Genomic DNA, 12,500 nt, shown 5'->3' on the forward strand with positions numbered 1-12,500 from the left:
ATCAAAATTAACTTAATGCAGAGCTACTGTATATCCACACGCACATATTTTGTTTGAGCAGGAGAGATTACGCACGCAGGCGCTCAACTAGGCTACTTGTTTTCTTTTACTCGGCTATCTATATATGGCTATCAGCACACAATGTGAAGCTAAATCACTAACTCAATACTCATCATGGATATCGCAAGTTCTTTTAAACAACGAAAAGAGAAAGAATGGAAGATGGAGGCAGACAGGCATCAAAGAGGAGTTATTCCAGATGGAAAATAACAAGGTAGACAAATCGTGTGCTTGTCGGAACGTTAGACTAGAATTACAACTGTTTAAAACCAGACGTTAATGGTACGCTAGAACTAAACTAAATGCAACTTAGCAGTAACTTAGCTGTGTAACGTTGTCCAAATGAGTAGATCACTGTTAGACGTTTTTGTTGTATTATTGCATGTGGATGTTGTTATGCTATGTAGGCTACTTTTTTTGCTGATCAATCCTCGAACCTAAAACCGAGAAACGGACAAATATTGTACAATATAGGGGGGGGGGGGTTGATTGGTGTGTGTACCATAGCATTAATTCCTGCAGGCGCCCCTGCCCTTGACCTCTGACCCCAAGAGACAGCACATCTCAGGCTCCTCACAGGCTCTGCATCAGTGTGTTGTTGGCCAGTAGATGATCTCTACCATAGATATAGAAAGCTTTCTATATCTAGGATCTCTACGGCTTTTCTGCCCTCACACAGAAACATGAGCAGGCCTCCAACAGGACACGCATCACATGGAAGTATGCAAATGTCCACCAGTACCAGCACGAGGGGGGGGGGGGGGGGGCCCTCAAATGAGTCACTTAAGCAGCTGGAACTTTTCACAGCGTTTGCAATAACACCAAAAAACATTGTGGTCAGACACTGGAAAAAGAGAACACAGACATGATTCCACTCCAGAACACAGACGTGATTCCACTCCAGAACACAGACATGATTCCACTCCAGAACACAGACATGATTCCACTCCAGAACACAGACAGGATTCCACTCCAGAACACAGACAGGATTCCACTCCAGAACACAGACAGGATTCCACTCCAGAACACAGACATGATTCCACTCAGAACCCAGACATGATTCCACTCAGAACCCAGACATGATTCCATTGTTCACTTCATCTTAGAAAAGCAGAAGAGCAGCAGCCCACAGACATGCAAGTGTTTCTCTTTCTCTCCCACTTACAACTATGAGGAAACAGAGACGCAGCAGAAGAAAGAAAAAAAGGGGGGGGGGGGGGATTCACCACCAGTGCCCCACATGCAGAGGGCCAGTGTGTGTGTGTGTGTGTGTGTGTGTGTGTGTGTGTGTGTGTGTGTGTGTGTGTGTGTGTGTGTGTGTGGGGGGGGGGGGGGTTGGGCAGAGGAGCATCAGCACGTGCTTATCCTGGGCCTCCAGTAATCACCAGCCCCCTCCACCTCCCAACCCCCACCCTCTCACCCCCACCCCCACTCCACAAACACAGGGCTTTCACAGGGGGTTAGGAGGAGGAGGGGGGGGGGGAGGGAGAAGGGAGGGAAAAAATGTGTTTACGACAAACATAAACAGAATAATTAAAGCTGCATTTACAGACGCGTATGAATAATATATACAGCGGGATGCGAAGCGGCTGAGAAAACAGAGCTGCAGATTGCGTTTTAATTAAAGTGCCGCTGGACCGCAAACAAACAGTGTTTCCAGTAAAGCAGCCACTGTTTGGGGGACGGTAAACACCACTGCTGGACGGGCAGGCCAGCGCTCCACACAGAACAATAACAGCGGATTGTGGCGGCATTACAGGCCTATTCCCATCCCCCCCCCCCCCACCCACACACACACACACACACACACACACACACACACACACACACACACACACACACACACTAACCTATTCCCATCCCTCGCCACCGGCCAGGACACTCACTAACCCACCGCCGCCGCAAACCCAGAGAAAGAAATCCGCCCGCCACAGCCAGCTGCAGAGCCACGCAAACGCCATCTCACTCAGATATTCTGTTGTAGCGCAAACGCCATCTCACTCAGATGTTCTGTTCTAGCGCAAACGCCACCTCACTCAGATGTTCTGTTGTAGCGCAAACGCCATCTCACTCAGATGTTCTGTTCTAGCGCAAACGCCACCTCACTCAGATGTTCTGTTCTAGCGCAAACGCCACCTCACTCAGATGTTCTGTTCTAGCGCAAACGCCACCTCACTCAGATGTTCTGTTCTAGCGCAAACGCCACCTCACTCAGATGTTCTGTTCTAGCGCAAACGCCACCTCACTCAGATGTTCTGTTCTAGCGCAAACGCCATCTCACTCAGATGTTCTGTTCTAGCGCAAACGCCATCTCACTCAGTTTCCACATTCTCAGTTCATTACCTTCTCAAAACGATGTTAATGGTGTCAGTATTGGAGTTCATAACCTTCTCAAAAAGATGTCAGTATCTCAGTTCTATAACAGACATTAAGGGCGTCAGTATCTCAGTTCTATAGCATATGTTAAGGGCGTCAGTATCTCAGTTCTATAACAGACGTTAAGGGCGTCAGTATCTCAGTTCTATAACAGACGTTAAGGGCGTCAGTATCTCAGTTCTATAACAGACGTTAAGGGCGTCAGTATCTCAGTTCTATAACAGACGTTAAGGGCGTCAGTATCTCAGTTCTATAACAGACGTTAAGGGCGTCAGTATCTCAGTTCTATAACAGACGTTAAGGGCGTCAGTATCTCAGTTCTATAACAGATGTTAAGGGCGTCAGTATCTCAGTTCTATAACAGACGTTAAGGGCGTCAGTATCTCAGTTCTATAACAGACGTTAAGGGCGTCAGTATCTCAGTTCTATAACAGACGTTAAGGGCGTCAGTATCTCAGTTCTATAACAGATGTTAAGGGCGTCAGTGGGTGCATCACTGCCTCTAGCTGCGGCTATAAGTGGAGTAACCAAGACAACACACACGTCCAAACAGATAGCTGCTGTTGTTATTGTGCTTGCCAGAGTGTCAAAACCACCTTCCCCATCTGATGACGAAATGTCAACAACACCCAAAACGTGTTTGTGGAAAACAAAAGCCCCACATATTTCTCAGGCCTCACTCTGAAGAGACGTGGAAAAGAGAGAGAGAGAGAGAGAGAGAGAGAGAGAGAGAGAGAGAGAGAGAGAGAGAGAGAGAGAGAGAGAGAGAGAGAGAGAGAGAGAGAGAGAGAGAGAGAGAGAAAAAGAAAACTAATACAGGGGGAATTTGACAGCTTCAGTACCTTACGGACATGTTTGGTCGGGGCTTCCACGCCCAAAACAAAAACAACATTCTTTCCCTTATTATTCACCCGTTTTAAACATCAACACGGCAGAGCGGGGCCTGCAGCTGTGCGGGCTGGAGCTTGGGGTGCCTCGCTCACTGCCTGCAGAGAAATGCCCATCTGATTACCCTGCCACCTGACCACAGGCCCCAACATTACAGAAATGCCCATCTGCCACCTGACCACAGGCCCCAACATTACAGAAATGCCCATCTGATTACCCTGCCACCTGACCCCAAGGCCTTTACTCAAAGCATCACTCAACCCAGGGCCCAAATATAACTCAACCCAGGGCCTGGATATAACTCAACCCAGGGCCTGAATATAACTCACCCCAGGGCCCTAACATCACTCAACCCAGGGCCCTAATATAACTCAACCCAGGCCTTAACATCACTCAACCCAGGACCCTAATATAACTCAACCCAGGGCCTGAATATAACTCACCCCAGGGCCCTAACATCACTCAACCCAGGGCCCTAATATAACTCAACCCAGGGCCCGAATATAACTCAACCCAGGGCCTGAATATAACCCGACCCTCAAAAAATGAGATAACGATGAGTGAATGCTCTGCACAGATAGTACGTTAGCCAAATAATTTTGTCTCAAAACCCACTAAATTACACTCTCTTCCTGCTCTGAAATGCTGATTTGTGGGCAAAAACCTTATAGGAGCCTAATAAACACATGGCCCCTCATCGAGGCAGAGAACACAAGTGTACAGTTGGGAATTTCATAATCCTGGCAGCTGTAGTTTCCTAAACGGACAGACTCATTCTTTCAATACAGAGTATTGTGTGTAAAGTATGTCAACAAGGAACAAGTTGAGAACATTCCTTCACCTGCGTAATCAGTGTGATAACGACTCCCTGAGAGGACGGAGAGGACCCCGCATGATGGAGATGACAGAGCATGATGTAGATGACAGGGCATGATGGAGATGACAGAGCATGATGGAGATGATGGAGATGACAGGGCATGATGGAGATGACAGAGCATGATGTAGATGACAGGGCATGATGGAGATGACAGGGCATGATGGAGATGACAGGGCATGATGGAGAGGACAGAGGGACAGAGTATGATGGAGATGACAGAGGGACAGGGCATGATGGAGATGACAGAGCATGATGGAGATGACAGAGCATGATGGAGATGACAGAGCATGGTGGAGATGACAGAGCATGGAGATGACGGGGCATGATGGGGATGACAGAGCATGATGGAGATGACAGAGCATGATGGAGAGGACAGAGGGACAGGGCATGATGGAGATGACAGGGTATGATGGAGAGGACAGAGGGACAGGGCATGATGGAGATGACAGAGCATGATGGAGATGACAGAGCATGATGGGGATGACAGAGCATGATGGAGATGACAGAGCATGATGGAGATGACAGAGCATGATGGAGATGACAGGGTATGATGGAGATGACAGAGCATGATGGAGATGACAGGGCATGATGGGGATGACAGAGGGACAGAGTATGATGGAGATGACAGGGCATGATGGGGATGACAGAGGGACAGAGTATGATGGAGATGACAGGGCATGATGGGGATGACAGAGGGACAGAGTATGATGGAGATGACAGGGGGACAGAGTATGATGGAGATGACAGAGCATGATGGGGATGACAGAGGGACAGGGCATGATGGAGATGACAGAGCATGATGGAGATGACAGAGCATGATGGAAATGACAGAGGGACAGGGCATGAAAGAGTGCTAAGACAGAGCATGAAAGAGTGCTAAGACGGTATTGCCCACAACCTCTCAACACTGATCACTACTCAGGGGTCCTGATACGGTTGGCATCACAAAACATACTGAATAATCACCTGCCTATGTACTGACCATGTCCAAAACATACTGAATATTCACCTGCCTATGTACTGACCATGTCCACAACAGAATTCCCTTGGACAGCTGTCCACTGTAATTCTACATAACAGCAAACACAAAGTCTTAAAAGGTCTCACAATTCCAACACACTTCCCAGAATAAGTAACCATCGACACAGCATCAATATTGCTCTCAATCTCAAGCACCAATCACCAATGGTCACAAATGCATGTTTCAGTTTCCTGCACACAAACCCTCCCACACACACACACACACACACACACACAATACTTGTTTCAGACCAGACTAGCGACCTCAGAAGATGCTGTTCCACTGTAAAACGTATAGCTTTTTTCGCCCGTCAACACGCCCTTTAAAGAAGCCATAAAAAAAATGGATGGTTAAATGTTTTTTCCCCAATATTACAAATTATAATTAGAACTATTAAAAATAGTCCAGTGGTTTTTCCATTTACCGTGCCGTCAGACTGCTTTTAGCTGCTTATTTTAATTTTTGATTTAATGAGCGCTTTCTTCCCCTGTTTACTTGGACGCATGTGACTTAGCCATAGACATTCATGAGAGTAATTTAATCAGAGCGGCTACTTTAGTAAGTGTTTGGAACCCAGTTGCCATTGGAGACCAAGAAACATTGAAAGCTCTTCTGAGCACAAATAAAAGTGTACGTGGGTCAATAACTTTTCTGCTGACTGAATGGAGCTGAAAGCCGTGCTTGGAGGCATGGTGTGTGTGTGTGTGTGTGAGTGTGTGTGTGTGTGTGAGATAATCTGTATACACATCTGTGCATACATGCAAGCATGTGCATGCCCATCAGTGCATATTGCGAATACCAGAGTCTTATCTCTCCTGATATCTAGAACAATTTATTCCCTACACTGGACTATTTGACCTTTCATTGTCATTGTAACTTTCAAACTACAAAATGACTTTACTGTAACTGACCCTAGGCAGATGGGTTGGGCCCTTGAGTCGTGGATCTGTCTGAGGTTTCTTCCTATATGTATCTCCAATTCCAGGGAGTTTTTCCTTGCCCCTGTTACTCATGGGCTCTCTTTGAATGTTTAACACTCTGTAAAGCGCCATGAGACATGTGTAATGTTTTGGCGCTCTATAAGTGAAATTAAATTGAAATTGAATTGAAATTGAAATTGAATCTGTGTATCTAGATTACCCCCACAATAAAGCAATGTCTATCTCTCTCTATATATATCTATCTATCAATCAATAAAGCAATGGTTCTCTATCTATCTATCAATAAATCAATGGTTCTCTATCTATCTATCAATAAATCAATGGTTCTCTATCTATCAATAAATCAATGGTTCTCTATCTCTCAGCGGTGAGACGTTAATGTTTGCCTCTACAAGACTGAAAGCTGAACTTGACATCTAAGGCAAACACAAGCACAGACATAAGAGTCATATCAGCTAAACAGCGATCACCAAACACGGACACCAAACACAGTCTGTGCTAACAACCACAGGGTGCAGAGCATAAATATTATAAAGTGTAATGATATACATATGATATAGATATGGTACAGAACATAGATATTATAAAGCTTTATGTTATATTTACATTATAAAGTTTTACATTTACATTATAAAACTATTATACATTATATTTACGAGATATGAGGAGTAACATGAGGTGATATGAGGAGTAATATGAGGAGTAACATGAGGAGATATGAGCAGATATGAGGAGTAACATGAGATATGAGGAGTAACATGAGGAGATATGAGAAGTAACATGAGGAGATATGAGGAGTAATATGAGGACATATGAGGACATATGAGGAGTAACATGAGATATGAGGAGTAACATGAGGAGATATGAGGAGATATGAGGAGTAACATGAGGAGATATGAGGAGTAACATGAGGAGATATGAGGAGTAACATGAGGAGATATGAGGAGTAACATGAGGAGATATGAGGAGTAATATGAGGAGATATGAGGAGTAACATGAGGAGATATGAGCAGATATGAGGAGTAACATGAGGAGATATGAGGAGTAACATGAGGAGATATGAGGAGTAACAAGAGGAGATATGAGGAGTAACATGAGGAGATATGAGGAGTAATATGAGGAGATATGAGGAGTAATATGAGGAGTAACATGAGGAGATATGAGGAGTAACATGAGGAGATATGAGGAGTAACATGAGGAGATATGAGGAGATATGAGGAGTAACATGAGGAGATATGAGGAGTAACATGAGGAGATATGAGGAGTAACATGAGGAGATATGAGGAGATATGAGGAGTAACATGAGGAGATATGAGGACATATGAGGAGATATGAGGAGTAACATGAGGAGATATGAGGAGATATGAGGAGAAACATGAGGAGATATGAGGAGATATGCGGAGATATGAGGAGATATGAGGAGTAACATGAGATATGAGGAGTAACATGAGGAGATATGAGGAGATATGAGGAGTAACATGAGGAGATATGAGGAGATATGAGGAGTAACATGAGGAGATATGAGGAGTAACATGAGGAGATATGAGGAGTAACATGAGGAGATATGAGGAGTAACATGAGGAGATATGAGGAGATATGAGGAGATATGAGGAGTAACATGAGGAGATATGAGGAGTAACATGAGGAGATATGAGGAGTAACATGAGGAGATATGAGGAGTAACATGAGGAGATATGAGGAGATATGAGGAGTAACATGAGGAGATATGAGGAGATATGAGGAGTAACATGAGGAGATATGAGGAGTAATATGAGGAGATATGAGGAGTAACATGCGGAGATATGAGGAGATATGAGGAGTAACATGAGGAGATATGAGGAGTAACATGAGGAGATATGAGGAGATATGAGGAGATATGAGGAGTAACATGAGGAGATATGAGGAGTAACATGAGGAGATATGAGGGGAGAGATGAGGAGCGTAACCTAAGTGAGGCAACACATTTCTTAGGTGTGTACATGTAGGAAATATGCAGTGATTGTATCTACATGTTTACAGTGAAGCTTAGCTAGGATATATAATGGACCTGAAAATAGCACGGTTGTTAACAATCTAAGGTTGTTTTTGTTGTTTAAGATTGATCTGCACTAAACTCTGTGTTTTCCCCTCTTGTGAAATTGTGGTTGGCACAGAGAGTGGCAACATGTGAATCTCTGTGTGAAGCTGTTTGTGTGTGTGTGTGTGTGTGTGTGTGTGTGTGTGTGTGTGTGTGTGTTCTACCTGTGAGTCTGTCTCTGTCTCAGAGGCCCTAGGGGACTTCCCCCCACTCCTTGGCTGCTGCGACTGCTGCTGTTGTTGTTGTTGTTGTTGCTGCTGCTGTTGTTGTTGTTGTTCTTGCTGTTGCTGGAACTGTTGTGCAACTTGAAGGGCCTGAAGATAAAAAAAAAAAGTGAGATGGAAAGTAAGACAGAGTGAGAGAGAGAGAGCGAGAGAGAGAGAGAGAGAGAGAGAGAGAGAGAGAGAGAGAGAGAGAAAGGGAGAGAGGGGAGAGGGGGGAGTGAAGAGAGAATGAAAATAAGAAGATGAACAAAAACAACAGCACTGTTGCCATCACAGCAGATAGAGTGCTGATTGGGTCCAGAGCAGCACCAAGTCCCTCTAGTGCCACACACACACACACACACACACACACACACACACACACACACACACACACACACACACACACACACACACACACACACACACACACACACACACACACACACACACACACACACACACACACACACACACACACACACACACACACACACACACACACACACACACACACACACACACACACACACACACACGTGTTGGGCAAGTTACTTATAAAAAGTAATTAGTTACAGTTACTAGCTACTTCTTCCAAAAAGTAACTAAGCTACTCATTCAGTTACTAACTTTTTGAAGTAACTAGTTACTTCAGAAAGTAACTATTGTGTTACATTCAAGTACATTTAAATGCTCAAATGTGACCCCATGTCCAACCCTCTTTAACGGAACTTAAAATACATCTGCATGTTCAATTATTTATGATAAATCTGAATGGACTCTTAATACAATACATTATTGTACTCGAATCTAAAATATATCAATGTTGCTGAGGGACAAAGTGAGACTAGCCTCCAATCGAATGCCACGTGTTTAGATATTACTGTATGTTTATATAGTGGATCAAATGCCATGTGTGTAGATATTATGTGAATATAGTAGATCGACACATACTGCTTGTTTGAGCTCACATTCGAGTATATTGGGCGTCTATATAGTTTGCTGTTCTGCACAGTAGGGCTACCCCCCCCCCTGACCGCTATTTTAGCGGCTAGTGCCCTGAATGAGTTTGACTCGACCACAGACAATGGCAGCATGTCCTGCACTACATTCCTGGCTACAGCTTGTTCACTTTGGTCTTAGACAAAACCTGTGGAGTGACACGGTCTCCTTTTCCTTCGGTGATCTTGGGCACTCATTTCGTGGAAGCATGCAATGTTGAAAGAAGTTTGAGTAAGTTTGAATTGGGCTATCGTTACTTGACACGGATGTGGACTGGCACTTTTACCCAGGGCACAATGTGCATTTCACGATCGCATTCGTTCCTTTTATTTCTTGGAGGGAAAAGTATTGTCTGTACTTCCATTTACAGAAGGCTACTGTTGGATTATTTGGGATCGCGTACCTGTCTCTCGCTTGACTGATTCGCTTGTGTTGCTCGTCGTTTCAAACTATGCGTGCTTTCGAACACACGCCCAACTCTACCTGATTGATTAACCATGAAATTTTACTGAACCTCAACCAATCGTCAGCATTTAACGCGCTTGTCTCGTGCACTGCCTATTAACCAAGGAAGAACGGTAAAAAAAGTCTTAGCCTCTCGGCTCAGAGATCTAGTTGGTCTGATGAAAAAACCGGCAACGGCGTTATCAAAATGGGAAGAGTAATTCATTAGATTGCTCGTAACTGAAAAAAGTAGCTCTGTTAGTAACACCGTTATACTTAAATGCCGTTACTACAAACACTGCTGAACGCACACGATGAACACACACACTGAACACGCACACTGAACACACACGATGAACACACATGATGAACAAACACACTGAACACGCACACTGAACACACATGATGAACACGCACACTGAACACACACGATGAACACACACGATGAACACACACGATGAACACACATGATGAACACACACACTGAACACTAGGGCTGGGATAAACGATTATTTTTTAAACGATTAATCTAGCGATTATTTTTTCGATGCATCGATTAATCTAACGATTAATTTTTTCAGTTCGATTCGATTTCGATTTGATTCGATTATCGATTATCTCCCCACTAATTGACTAATTGCAATATATACATGTTGATTTACATATCTGAATGAAATAAAACATGGCAATGTATGTTTATTGCTCTTAAAATTCCAAAATGAAAGACTATGCAAGTGCAAAGTAATGCATTCTAAGTCAGAGGTAGCATTCAATAAAACCTTGAAGCCTTGAAAACACTGGGAGTGTTGTCAAATTGAAGGGGACAAGATCCTTACTGTCATCAATAAAATGACAAGTTAAGTAGGCTTATTTTAAGTCTTTGGGACTTTGGGGCCATAGGGCCCACCTATAGCCTACATACTGTATACCCCCATAAAATCATCATTATGATGATCATTATTATAATTATTATTATGCTGTATTAAGTGTTCTTTCACTTCAAAGCAGTTAATGTTTTAAATGCTAACATTGTTCACAAAAAGTTTGTGAAAAAATCAGAGACCTGCTTTAGTAATGTAAGATACAGTATAATTACAATAGCTTTTGCATGGTTGCATGATAAATACAGTACTTCTGAAAACAACAGCAATAATATGGGTGCTATTGTTTTGGGATGTTTCCCTCATGCAAGCATCAAACTCTGGTAGGCAAATGGAGACAAAATTGACATGCCTTTTAATGAAATTCCATTTGAATCTCTGAATGTAAGGATTCAGGAAACACGTACCAACTTTAGTCTATGTATTACGGCCAAGCAGATAGGCGTAAATCACTGATCTGGAGATTTTTAGATGAAAGACTAAGGCTACAATCTTTTGACCATATTCAAATTTGACTGAACTATACTCTGCTCTGTATCAAGAATCCACGTTGTTCTATTAAATGTCGTTAAATAATTAAACAGCAGGTTGAACGGAACTTGCCACCAACGTTATCGATTAGTTTCAGTTTCCGTCGCGCAAACACGCACATGCATGCATTCAATGAACGCTCATACCAACACTTAATTGTGTTGCTGTATGTTTATTCACATCGAATTAGCAAGTATTTCCTCCTGATTGCTGAAACTTTTGTTTTCTTTTTCTGTCGGGCAGCGGTTGCTTCATCAATTGCGCAGCAAATTATCAGGTGAAGCACCGAGCCTAATTTCACTCCACGCCTCACAGACCAGCAGTCTCTCTACATTGCGGACCGGTGCAGCTCCGTCCGCGGCCCATAGTTAGAGAAACGCAGTAGAGGAACGAGTGCGTGCTGCAGTGCCTTGCACTTTTGAAATTCTGAGGAGTCACTCACGTTGCCGCCAACCTTGTTTTGATTTTGACGACGTGTCGATTCGCATATTTTGAACCGACGTATTTTTTGCGTCAAACTAATCGGTTAAGTCGATGCGTTGTCCCAGCCCTACTGAACACGCACACTGAACACACATGATGAACGCACACGATGAACACACATGATGAACACACATGATGAACGCACACGATGAACACACACACTGAACACGCATGATGAACACACTGAACGTGCCGGATGAACACGCCACTCCTTGAGGCCAGTAGGCAGCAGACGTACTGGATCAAATGTGGACGCAGAATGTAATCAGCCCAAACCTTTTAAGGCCACAAAACAACATTCAACAAACACAGCGCCATCAAGAGCAATCAGCCATGTTTGCCAGGGTGGTGGAGGAGGAGCAGGCGGAGGAGGCAGGCGGAGGAGGCTCTCCCAAGTGGAAGGACATAGCTTTCCTCTGAGACCCTATGTGACCCAAGTGGAAGGACATAGCTTTCCTCTGAGACCCTATGTGACCCAAGTGGAAGGACATAGCTTTCCTCTGAGACCCTGTGTGACCCAAGTGGAAGGACATAGCTTTCCTCTGAGACCCTGTCTGTGCCCCCCCTCCCCTCCTCCTCCAATGCCAAAATAACGCAGACATGACTACCACTCACGGAGAGAAGCAGGCCAACAGGAAGTCAGAAAGAGCAGTGAGAGTTCACATGACCTATGACCCTCACACCTCCAAAGGACAGATAGATAGAGAGAGAGAGAG

At 44.0% G+C, this 12,500-nt stretch overlaps 1 protein-coding gene across 5 annotated transcripts in view; it reads right to left on the reverse strand.

The window, feature by feature from the left end:
- foxp1a (forkhead box P1a) overlaps positions 1-12,500 on the reverse strand; it is a 64,391-nt gene that overhangs the window by 33,140 nt on the left and 18,751 nt on the right. For all 5 annotated transcript variants that reach the window (XR_009939895.1, XM_062541989.1, XM_062541987.1 and 2 more), the window contains one exon: positions 8,405-8,554. Coding sequence is in view for 3 of the 5 variants with exons in the window: in XM_062541989.1 (XP_062397973.1) it covers positions 8,405-8,554 (150 nt within the window). In the remaining 2 variants the exon portion in view is untranslated. The remainder of the gene's footprint in view (positions 1-8,404; positions 8,555-12,500) is intronic.

The sequence above is a fragment of the Sardina pilchardus genome, chromosome 7 (genome assembly GCF_963854185.1).
Source record: "Sardina pilchardus chromosome 7, fSarPil1.1, whole genome shotgun sequence".
Lineage (NCBI taxonomy): Eukaryota > Metazoa > Chordata > Actinopteri > Clupeiformes > Clupeidae > Sardina > Sardina pilchardus.